The sequence below is a fragment of the Thamnophis elegans genome, chromosome 4, assembly GCF_009769535.1.
Source record: "Thamnophis elegans isolate rThaEle1 chromosome 4, rThaEle1.pri, whole genome shotgun sequence".
NCBI lineage: Eukaryota > Metazoa > Chordata > Lepidosauria > Squamata > Colubridae > Thamnophis > Thamnophis elegans.
In genome coordinates, this window is record NC_045544.1 from 92,215,052 (window position 1) to 92,227,533 (window position 12,482).

Genomic DNA, 12,482 nt, shown 5'->3' on the forward strand with positions numbered 1-12,482 from the left:
ATGAAAGCAAACTCCTTCCGTTACTTAGGATTCCATCTGCAAAATGACGGTGGCATTAATAGGAAAGTGCGCATGAGGATGAATGTAATGTTTGGTAATAGGTGCCTGTCAAATTACTTAAAATAGAAACTGTATAGAATGATGGTTGCCCAATAGCACCGTATGGTGCTAAGCGCAAACCAACTACCTAAAGTACTGAATGTCTTTTGCATACCATGGAAATGCAAGTGTTGTATTGGCATCATTAGGCATCTCCCTTCTCAACCACATCAGCACCAATACAGTCCAGCAGCATATGGGTGTTCCACCAATAACAGAAAATCTGGGAAAACCACCTACAGTGATTGTGACATGCCCTATCAGCAGCACCTCACACCATGCATGATGTTTCCATGCGTCCTTTTCGGCACTCAGTGCTGAAAAGGTTCACCACCACTGTTATAGACGCTTGAGTTCCTTAAGACAATGTTGACCTTTTAACCTTGAGAGAATGGCTGATCTTTCAAGTCCTTCCTTCCCAAGTGGGACTAGATGCAAATAGCTTCTTATTTTGTGGAATAGCCTGAAAAATCCTGAGCAACAGAGGTGGGGGAAGCCCATTATGCAATCATCCTTATGTATAGAGGGTGAAAATTGGTGCATCCATTGCCAGAAAAGGCTACTTGTGTGGGAGGGTATTGTTGAGTATGGAGCAATGTTTGGTGTGAGGATGACCTTTTTTTAAAAAAAAGTTCCACGTTTTGAAATATCAATCAAATATCAAATTAAATATTCATCCTAAGAAACTAGTGAAATTTCAGATCTATCATTGAGGATCAAGGTATCTCCAACTGGATTGAGAATGATTTCTGAAAAACCAATTGGCAAACTGCTGCTAGTTCAGTATATAATTCTGTAGATAATGTCTGAGCTAAGGAAATAATATTAATTTGACTCTAGATAAGCATGTCCAGGTAGCCCTGTTCCAGTTCATTAAAGAGATTTCCTTCCTTCCTTCCTTCCTTCCTTCCTTCCTTCCTTCCTTCCTTCCTTCCTTCCTTCCTTCCTTCCCTCCCTCCCTCCCTCCCTCCCTCCCTCCCTCCCTCCCTCAGATGTCCATTGGAGGTCAATAAGAGGACTATGAGAACACTGTAGAATTCAGAGACTTGCTGGGTATGTACGTATTATATGTGAATACCTCTCTCTCTCTTTACACACACACACAAACAAACACACACACACACATGTTGCCCACCGTATCTCTTGTAAACATGAAAAACATTTTGGTTTCACTTGTTCTTTGCAGATAAAGGAAGGAAAAAAGAAGAACATGGCACTGGCATCCTGGTTTGGATGGAATGAACCTTCCAGTCGTATTTCTCAAAGAAGCCCAATGGAAATGGTGACTGAAACCCTGATGATGGAGCTTGATTGGCAGATCAAAGAAGCTGAGAAACAACAGCGGGAGAAAGAAAACGAGTATCGCAAGCTCAAAACAGGAGTTGATTATGGTTGGCTGGTTAACTACCCCAAGCACAGCCATGATATCAGTCCAGGGGAGCGTCTGCAGCTGGAGGATATCTGTTCCAAACTACATCCATCCTATTGTGGACCAATTATTATTAGGTATTTGTTTGGAATCTGTCATGCACTGTATATAGGATGAGTGTGAAGTAGAAATAACTTAATCCCAAAGACTGCTCTGGCTGGAGATGATGGATTCTGAAATCCATCACATTTAGAGAACACCAGATGCAGGGAATTGGGTAGAATATCTAGCATTGAAACTTGATTGATTTTCCCCTGCAGCTGAACTGGACTAAAAAAAGCAGAGTAAACCATCGTTTTCTGTTTTTTACAACTGTTTATGAATAATTCAAAAATGATTCACGGCTTTCTAAATGACATGTCTAGAATCAATTACTGAATGTTCATTCTATTTGTATGTACGAAGAACTCAGTACTGAGAGTCTGTTTAGAAACTCTTGCTGGAAATAATTTGCAGAAATATATCACAAATGCAATCAGTTGCTTCAGGTGCATATTCTGTCTTTACAGGCAAAAGTTTGCGATTGTCTAATGGGTTTTATCCAGACATTTGATTATTATAATGTTTTGCTTGGCAGAATTTGGATAGGATAACTTGCTGCCTGCTACCAATTTAACCAAATAACATCACTGCATATAATTTATAATGCCAAGTGATTCTTTTTAAAGAGGACCTATAATTTATATAGATGGGGAAATTCAAATGATGGAAATAGTTGATGAGCTATTATTTCCTTCATTTATACTGACCACCAGGAAATAATGTGTTTAAGAAAGGGAGGGAGGGAGATGGGTGGTTTAGAATTATGAAATGGAAATAAGTAAGTAAGTAAGTATAACTATTGTACTGTAATAAGTAAAAACAGTAGAAGTCAAATACAGATCAGTTTAAATAAAAACACAATAAAGAATATACAGTGTGTAAAAATACAGAAATACATAAATGTGCCCTTTACTCCAAAAGAGATGGTGGTAGAAGTTGTGTCAATCCTGATATATGAGAGAATGTCATAAGACAGGGATATCAAACTCAAGGCCCGTGGGCTGGATCCGGCTCATGGGATGCTTAGATCTGGCCCGTGGGCCCGCTCTGGAAACAACGAAGGACCAAAGTTCCTCTGTCAGTGAAAACAAGGCCTGGGAAGCTGCATGTGACCTCTCCGAGCTCCGTTTTCGCTGCAGGAGGCCTTTGCAGCCAAAAATGGAATCTGGGCAGGCTGTTGCTGCCAAAAATGGAGTCTCGATGAGTAATGGCCACACCCCTCCTGGCCATGCCCCCTGGCCCACGAGGTATAAAACAACCCTGATGCGGCCCTCAATGAAATCAAGTTTGACACCCCTAACATAAGTTAACACAGTGTTTCTCAACCTTGGCAACTTTAAATCCTGTGGACTTCAACTCCCAGAATTCCCCAGCCAGCGCTGGCTGGGGGTTTCTGGGAGTTGAAGTCCACAGGATTTAAAGTCGCCAAGGTTGAGAAACACTGAGTTAACACCTATATCTCTCTGCTCTGAGAATTTAAGTGAAGGTGGACTGTATATGCCATTCTAAGGCTAGAATCTTTTGCTCATTTATTTCTTAGATTTCGGCAACTTATTGCTGAGTATGAACCAGAGCCTGGAGAAATACCTCAGCTTTTCCGTTCCGTTCTGCACGATGCCACTGAGAAGATCAAAGAGGAAGAGGACGCCAAGAAACTTGCAAGGCAATGGAACACCAAGAACAAAACCAGCCTCTCCCTCACCACTTTCAGATCCCGCATCAGGATTTCCCCTTTCAGCAGTGATATCAAGACCATTTCAGAAGACGTGGAGAGAGGCATGGATCCGACTAAAAGAATGTGGAGCATGCCTGAATTTAGGGATACCAAGGACTACTGACTTTATTTGTAACAATAGTTTTTTTTTTTTTTAGAAACAGACTATTTTATTTATTTGGGGGGGTCTATTTGCAGGATGATTATTTTTGTCCTGTTTCTAATTGTTTCTCTGTTGGGAAGAATTCACCTGAATTCTTTTTAGGTACCTTTTAATCCATGCCTGGATTATCCATGCCTATTATTATTTATGCCTGCAAGTTTCTGTTTCCCTTGGGCAAATACATTTTAAAAAAATCATTCCGACAGATTAGCCTCACTTTTACCAGTTTATTATGCTATGAACTTGCATGCAAAACTACACATATTTCAGCCTGGGTATGTGTTTATTTAAAACATTTATATAGGTGCTTATTTGTCACCTAAAAGGCCCAGGGAATAATGGTGAAAAGCATGCTTATTTATTTTAGTTTTCTTTTGGGTTTTCCTCTCAATCCTTTTGCCCATGATCACAGAAAAATTGGCATACACCGCACAACACCCAACCACCAACCCTACCCAGCCATATGCAAGGATCCATGCATAAAAAGGCAGAAATATCTCATTTAGAATTTCCCAACATTAAATTTTAAACAAAAGTAAGTATTATAAGATAGCAGTAGTTTACCCTTTTTTTCTTTTTGCCAAAATGTTATCAGGCATTGCTGTCAATATCATCAGCTGGAGGAATGCCAATAACTCTTAAATAGAAAGGTGAGCCTTGCTGGGTACTTTGGCTACAAAATTTGAGGGAAGGGAGACATACACCTTGAAAAATTTTAGCACCTGGAAATTCTTCCTTTTTGGTAATTAGTTGCTATATAGCCTTAACTATATACAATATATCTTGGCTAATCAGTGACTACCATGGACAGGCTATGTTAGCTCTATCTTGAAAAAAAAACAGGGACCTCCATGTAGATATTTTAAGGCAAAACGTTTCTTTAAAACCGAAAAACTGAAAAAAGCAATGGGCTCCTATGCTTAGGGGAAAAAGGAATGCTTTGAAACACCATTTTCAAGGTGTATCACCAAGGCAGTGTTTCCATTTTCCCTCTCCTGGGTTGATAATTTCTATAATAGATACAACAAAATGTATTTTCCTTATTTTTATTGCACACATTTCTACACTACTGGTTCAGGAAGAAACATATTTGTCTCTTGGATGTATACATTTTTAAAAAATGAAATACAGTGCTGCCATGACCACGATAGAATGTATCTCTAAACGTGAGTCAGACATTTTACTGGGCTTATTTTTTATTTATTTTTTAAGAATACCTGATTTTAGTTTTCATGTTATTATGACAAGTTTACATATAAGTGTTCCAATTAATCTTCAAATAGTTAGAATAAATCTGATGTAATTCAACAGACCTAGTTTGAGAAACAAATATTTATAAAAAATATTTGGCTAAAACTCGCTGAATTAAGAAAAAAACCTCATACCTAGGAAACAATTGTGTTATTCTTTGTCTAAAGATTAATCAACAGATCTAACTTTTTAAAATTTTCTTGGTTTTCCTGGACATTTCAGTTCCTTTTGTCAACTTCTTTTTTGTTTTATAGATGGGGGAACTGAGGAAGTCAGTCATTGTAAAGGGGTCACCACGCCTCAGTTTTTTATTCAGGCTAGGCTCTGCATAGGAAACTTCCTTTTTTCTTCGTCGGTATAGACATATTGGAGAAGTTTCAAGAGGGATGGAATTTGTTAAATCGTTCAGGACTTTATTCCATTGATGGACAGGATAATTCTTATCCAGGATAGATAGTGAGTTGCTCCTGGAATTCTGTGGCACATTCCAAAGGTTGTCTCCAAAAATTGTGCTTGAATTCAATGCCAAAGTAGAGTCATCTACTCCATGTAATCCTGCATGACTATTTCCACTGCTTGCCAATACTTTGTCAGTGAAAGAAGAGAATGACTTCTTTACTTCATGGAAAGGCATACTTCTCCAAGTCTCACCAAGAGCAGATTGCAAAGGAAATTTCTCCAGACTGGTGGATGTCTTTCTGGCATTGCCACTTCCTTCATCATCCACATGAGACAATGGAATTCTCATAAATTTTGGTGCCACTCTAGGACAGTTGCTATCATCCTGACTGCAAGAAATATCATGAGTATCATTGTGCCCTCTTTCATCCTCTAACAATCTCGTCATCTTGATTGCAGTTTGAAAGCAGCTGTTCATAAAGAGCTGCAGTTCATCAGTATATTTTTTCTCAGAAGAGAGCTTTTGGCGTAAGCAAGCATTTTCAAAGTGACCCAACTCTACTTCTTTCTGCAGTCTCATCTTGTCATCAGTAAGATTCTTGGCTGTTATCTTGGCAGCATTGAGGGCCATAGCCAATGCCTTGTTGTTCTGTCTCAGGGAGACCTTAATTATAGAGGAATTATTAATTGTTCTTGTTCTAATCTTTGATGCAAGGGAAGCATTCATCTTTGCTGCTTTTAATACTCCATTTTTTTTTGCTTTCATCTCTTCCCTTACTCCATTCTTAAAGAACATTGAGGATGTTTCTGTGCATTCCTGGAACGACACTTCCTGTCCTGCCGGCTCCCCTTTCTTACTGGGCTTATTTTTGTGGTAACATTTAACAGCCATAAACTCACTTTAAGAATGGTCACTTGAGTTCTTGACATGGCTTCTAACTTGCATACTCTCTTCACACCAGAGGCACAACTCAAACTGCCAAGGTGAAGTCCTTCTCAGTGTTTTACAGCCCTAGAGAGAGACTGTGTAACATTGTTGTTGAAGATAGGAGGACTGACTATCTTATTTATGCCATAGTCTTTTGTGCAAATTGTACACTGTGGTATTTCAGTCATCTGTCTAAAGAAAAAACTTTTCTGTTTCTGCTAGATATCTTGTTGATACAGGAACAGGTGGTGGTTTTCGATTAGAGCTTCAGACCAATTCTGAAAATTAATGGAGCACTTGAGAGGGTTTTGTGCTGCTTGCAGAACTCAAGTTCCCAAAAGACTGTTGGGGTTCTTTTATATTATGGTGGCTTCAGCTTTATTTTAGAATGCTTTTGCTAATGTTGGATTTCCTGAAAGTAAGCAGAGTATGCACTGAAGAATTTTCTCTATTCCTGCTTATCTTCTTTCTCAAATATATTTGACAAAGACACCAGCAAATAGCATTGTTTAATGCCAAATGGATTTAGGGCTTCAGTTATGTGCGAGTGGGAGTACAGAGATACTGACAATTTGACAATCATACATTTCTAAGCCATCTAAGAAAACTATTTTCATTGTGGCATTTCTATACTGTTTCTCCAGTGTTGAAATATTGGCACATATTTAACCCTAACTCTAAAGTAGTCTGGTCAAATTGCATGAACTCCAAATAGACTGGAATGACAACTCCTAAACCTCAACACGATGTAGTACTGATGGGGGTACTATATCAGTCAAGGCTGATTTAAAGGTCAAGAGCAGAAACCTGTGAGATGGTCTCCCCTCTTTCTGCTCAGGCAGCCTGAGAATGTGAAGAAATTGCTGGTCTGAATCCTCTCTATCTATATTGGACACGTGGTTTTTATGGCACATTTTGAACATGGTAAATATTAACATCTCTTGTACAATGGGCTCCTTCTTTGTGGTGTTTTGGGTGCCTGGTCCTTTTTGCATTAGAACCCGATTTGTGGGGGAAACTACAAAAACAGCCATTTCCTATCAAGTCATACAATCACTTTTGTATCTAGGAGTGAAATGCTTCAATTACGAAAGTGCTTTTCTTAACTTTAACTGCCTTGTGATTGATTGTGATAGATACAGATCTGCTGTGTTCTATTTATTAACAGTTCCAGTGTTACTTTAGTATCCAATATACAGTATGTATACACACACACACACACACACACGCACACACGCACACACACACACATTGAGATAAAAAAAAATCCTGAAGTCTCCAAAACTGAACATTTCAACAAGAGAATAATTATGGAAGCCATTGAAATAGAAAAATACCCCCACAACATGAATAAACGTGATAATACCTCCCGCCTACCAGACATCTGGAAACCAGCTCTAGTCAACAAATGAGCCCCACCCACCATCCAGGTTGTTACAACACAAAATAACAACTGACACACAGTCAGCACCTCAGCCACACAGGATGATATGAAACAGCCGACCAATCTACAAACACCAACTCCATCTACCAATCAGGATGCAACTACACAGCCAATCAACCCACTTACAGCAACAAAGCCAGCACTCCACCCCCCAAGATTTATAGAGAGACGGCAGCTCCGACCACGCTTTACTCGCACGAGCACGAAGCCGAAAGAGCTGAAGATGGCGAGTGGGAGCTCACTGAAACATTGCCAAGACATATATATATTCATTCATAGATATAGATATAGATTACAATTAGCAATGCTTTTCTATTGCTATTAAAATGCAATTTCTTGAGTAAGCAAAATAGAGACTGTGTTCAGGAGTTATATAGTTATACCTGAATATAGTATCCACTCTTATCTGAGAGAGAGTAATATTGAAGAATTGTGTGATTGAAACATACATAGAACTGAAAGATTTTATGTATCACTCAGGTTGTATCCCATATTCCTACCTCCCCAGGAAAATTCCACAGAAGACAGTGGAGTTGTATATATTAGTACCTACACATAGAATTCCAGTGCAAATTGCTAAAGTAAACAACTGGAAAAAGGGTTGTTAATGTGAAAAGAGAAACTTTAAAATTTGATTTAGCAGAAAACGTTCCTATTAAATGGTTGATTAAAAATAGGCATCCACTCTGGATGTGTTTTGTACACTAAGAAGATCCCACCTTCATCCTATTTATGTATTTCTTTCTTTGTTACATAGTGGTGTTTTTTGTTAACTTTTGATGTTTATGGCCTTTTAATGTTTAAATTGTTTTATATTACTGTTTTCCGATATTGTAAGTCACCCAGAGTTGTTTTAAGAGTGAGATGGGAGGCATATATTTAATAAATAAATATCTATGAAACACAAAACCAGCTGGCATTCTGAAGAATTGGCATGACTTTCACAAAGAAAAGTTAAACTTGTTATCTGAATTTTCTTTGGTGAGATGATCTACCTATTAATATACTCAGTAATTGGGCTTTTAAAAATATTTTGCATTGTTTCTCACTGAAAGTCTAAGATAGTGGAAATATGAAGAGCAACAAGAATTTATCTGCATTCATGAAGTAAATTATTGTCCAAAGGTCAAGCTGCTTTCTTCACCACATTATCCTTTTAAACATTACCCCGAGGATTGTGCTAATACCTGCATTTTTGTTTCCCTAGCTGACTTAGATTTGTTTCAAAGAAACACTATTGAGATATATCAGAATATAAGGGATGTGTTGTATGGTATAAAAAAATTAAGTGCATTTAAAGTTCAAAATTCTCCTGTTTGTAAAAATAAGAGTAATGATAGGGTGATGGCTAATATTTTCTGGACCGAGTGCCCAAAGCGCACGCCCAAACCACCACATGCACGCGCAACCCCCCGCATGCGCTCCACACATGCACGTGCAGTTCCACCCCCCCCACATGTGCAGCAGAGCCCAGAAGACCAGCTGGCTGGCAGGAGGCGTACGTGCCTGCGCGGTGGAGTTGAACTGGGGCAACGGCTCACATGCCCATAGAGAGGGCGCTGCATGCCACCTCTGGCACATATGCCATAGGTTCGCCATCAGGGCTGTAGGGTTTAGAAATATGAAATTTATGTTGCAGTAGCCTCTAGATCACAATGACCCTAAGATGCATAGATAAAGGAATAGTTGCATTCATTCAGATACACATTAAAATGCACATTCTAAATATATTGGATGCAGCATATATAAATAAACTCATTGCCAATTCTGCATAAGTACCGGGAAGTACTTAAAACAGAGCCTCTCAGTGTTTTCTCTAACAGCTAAAATTGGCAGTGAATAATAAGATACTGTACTGGTTTTAAAATTCTTCATGTTGATTATCAATCCTTGATAAATTTACAGGTGGACAGGGTGCCCTCTGGTGTTACTTTAAAGGTTGCATCACACTTCAAATACCCTGGAAGAAGTCACTGGCCCTTTTCATACCATTGCAAAACCCATGGCATCAGCAGGAGCCAAGCTCAACTCCAAGATGTTACTTTTGTACTACACCTGGTTTGAATTATGGAGTGCCAGTATGTTGTAGTGGTTATGGTGCTGGATTAGGAGTAGGAAAATCCATGTTCTAGTCACATGGAAGTCAGTTTGTAACAAGCTAACTGAAAAATAACTGCATCGTGTGCCAATAGCTTTGCTATGAGAACTGAAGCAAGAACAATGAAAAACACAAATCTTGTAACCAAGTGGGTCAAATCCTAGGGACAGCAATACTGAATTATAATCATCCCATCAATACATACTATCCAGGCAAATCTCAGAAGAGTAAAAACATTAAGATAACTGTTGGATCAACCAAATGCCTATTTAAAGGCATTTTAATAGGCATTCACCATGCTTATTCTTCCAATGGTCAGTCAGGGCTTCCAAATGCAATTTAAAGTAAGTTTAATTTTTTTTTTACTGTACTGGTGGTCATTTGTAAGTCCCCATATGGATCAAGTTGTAGGCCTGCCTGCCTGCCTTCTGTTGTGTGTCTCTGTCCAGTGAAACCTAATAATCCTTTTTTCAGTGAAATGGGTAGCATATTAATTTTATAAATAAATAATAAACAGAATTGGCATACTTTGAGTCCTACTAAGCAGGGTCATCTTGTAGAGCCTAAGAAATCCATAGAACTCTGATCCTGCCTTGAAAACGTGGCTGTTTCCACGGGTACTGCCCTGGTACACTATGCACACCTGCCACTGAGAGTGAATTCTACTAATTTGAATTGTTTCTTTTCCCTGGATGGCTGTTTTATTCGTCTTGTTACACTGCTTTTACTGGGTGTCCAAAATGATACACAAGTAGGGGACTATAAACATTGCATTCATAAATAAGCATATTCCATTTTCCCTCACACATGGCAACCAGCACTGGAACATCATTGCATCAGTAAACTGACATCTAGCAGTACTCTTTAATGCAATCTGCACAGACTGGGGCAAGATTGTTTCCCAATGTATATATTTGTCAGCATTCCAAATAGCATCCAAAATTAAATCAGAGTCCAAGGCAAAGTATTGCTCAAAGTTCCAATTTATTAAGAGCGCCATGTTGGCACATCTTGGAAAACCCAAATCTGAAGGTCCTCGGTTCCCCCCCCCCCCACATTAAAGTTCATGATCTTGCCCCGACATCCACAAGTCCATCACATAGTCCAATCTTCCACTGCCATGCTGGCAGTTCCACCCATCCAGTTCCGGTCAGGGGCAGAGATGGCAAGACAAAGGATGACGTTGGCATTCTAGTAAGGAATTTTATTCTGGCTGCATAGCATTTTACTCTGTACTATCTCCCCTCTGAATTCCCCACCATAGAAACACCAGAGTAGAATCATAGAAAGTGTGGCAGGCCAAAGATCCAAAAGGAACATGGCTGCAGGCCTGACAATATTGCTGTGTTACGTTTGCAAAACATTTCACAGATCAATTTGTATTTGCTCAGATCTTATTCCCAGCTTAGTAGAATCAAATGAAATTAATTGGACAACTTCCTGCAAGCCTACGTGGAATTCTGATCTTGTGGAGTGTTAAGAAAGTGGCGTGATTAACAGAATATGCTCTCTACATCTGGGCTTAACCTATGCCCTTCGTTGGCTCCTTAAGGCAGACAAATGAGTAAATGGCAGGACTTGAAGCAATCAACATCCTCCTTCAACTTTAGAGGTGGTGTTAGAGAAGATTGTGCGGCTGCAGTTCCAATGGGCCTTGGAAAAGTTACATTCTCATTTTCAATTAGAGTTCAGAACAGTTATGGGAAAGAAACTATATTGGTTTTTCAATTACCTCTATCAGGATTTGGTCAGTGTTATCTTCTGGTTCTATTATATCCCTCAGCAACATCTGACACCAGCAATCAAGAGGTCAGGCTGGCATACATGTGAGGGAGTTGGAAGCACTTTTCTGCATTAGAAATTGGAAGTGATTTAGCTCTTGGCCACTGATTTATGGGGCTCAGAGTTCTCCTCCCCCCTTTCCCTATCTTATTATCTATATTAAACCATTCAGGGGAGGGAGTCATCCATTGATTTGGGGTGACACGGATAAAAAAGATGGGTCTTTACCCAATTGCTCACCCCCGTACTTTACTACTGCATTTCTACAATGCACTCTTCTTAGTTATGACTTTGAACACTATCAAAAGACTGTTTGGAATAAGTAATCAGGTGAGAGCTCCTTCAACAATGTAACACCAATATTACAAGCACTGCTCTTGATTCAAATTAAAGAAGTTGCTAATGATCTAAAAAGCAATGCGTAGTTTGGGTTTAGGTTGTGTAATGAACTATCTCTATAAATAGAATCTGCTTCTGCTATTCAAGCAATCTAAGAAAAATGCTGTGAATCCCCCTCTTTAAAAAGTTAGAGGATAGGAACTTAGAAGCAAATGTTTATGGTAACTATTCCATCTGTGGAATTATCTCTCCCCCACCCTGAGATCTAGATGTCCCCAATCTTGATTATATTTAAAACCTCCACAAAGCTCTTTCAATGACCATTTGGAGAGTGAATAATAACTATGTTTTAATTATTGATAAATTAAACAATACTTATTTAACATTATTTCAATAAATTGCTTTAAATTGTAAAGGTGTTTACTGTTTTAAATGTTCTTGTGGTAAACAAGTCACCTAAGGTGTAATATTTAAAAAATGCAAAAATGAAGACAAACTGTTAAGTCATTAGACATTTTTCTTATTAAGGGCTTTGGGGAAAGAAAAACCCACACCCATAATGCAATGCACTCCGCCCTGGTGCCTCACCCCCCTCCCCACAACCCGTTTTAGGCCTGGCAGGCCTCCCTGAAGCCTCCTGAAACCAAAAAGGGGGTGCAGGGGAGCATGCCGCACCCCCTGGCTCCTCCCACTCCTGTGCAGCATGTACAGCAGAGACCCAAAACTCAGCTGGCCGGTGGGAGGTGCTCGCACATGCACAGTGGAGCTGAGCTGGGCGATGGTTCACATGCCTA

The 12,482-nt window shown here is 39.3% G+C and overlaps 2 protein-coding genes across 2 annotated transcripts; one reads left to right on the top strand and one right to left on the bottom strand.

Annotated features, from left to right (window-relative positions):
* Positions 1 to 1,290: 1,290 nt before the first annotated feature.
* Positions 1,291 to 3,408, top strand: RD3 (retinal degeneration 3, GUCY2D regulator). The gene is made up of 2 exons (XM_032214896.1): positions 1,291 to 1,605; positions 3,111 to 3,408. The coding sequence occupies exons 1-2, from the start codon at positions 1,310 to 1,312 to the stop codon at positions 3,406 to 3,408; spliced, it is 594 nt and encodes a 197-aa protein (XP_032070787.1). The 5' UTR covers positions 1,291 to 1,309.
* A 1,376-nt stretch (positions 3,409 to 4,784) lies between these two features.
* LOC116508338 lies at positions 4,785 to 6,676 on the bottom strand. The gene has a single exon (XM_032216910.1). The coding sequence runs from the start codon at positions 5,987 to 5,989 to the stop codon at positions 4,880 to 4,882; it is 1,110 nt and encodes a 369-aa protein (XP_032072801.1). The 5' UTR covers positions 5,990 to 6,676; the 3' UTR covers positions 4,785 to 4,879.
* Positions 6,677 to 12,482: the final 5,806 nt, after the last annotated feature.

Excerpts from the sequence above, each read along its gene's own strand:
- RD3 (XM_032214896.1), top strand. The coding sequence starts at position 1,310 with ATGGCACTGGCATCCTGGTTTGGATGGAATGAACCTTCCAGTCGTATT. Across the intron at positions 1,606-3,110 it reads TGTGGACCAATTATTATTAG|ATTTCGGCAACTTATTGCTG; the intron begins GTATTTGTTTGG and ends TTTATTTCTTAG.
- LOC116508338 (XM_032216910.1), bottom strand. The coding sequence starts at position 5,989 with ATGGCTGTTAAATGTTACCACAAAAATAAGCCCAGTAAGAAAGGGGAG.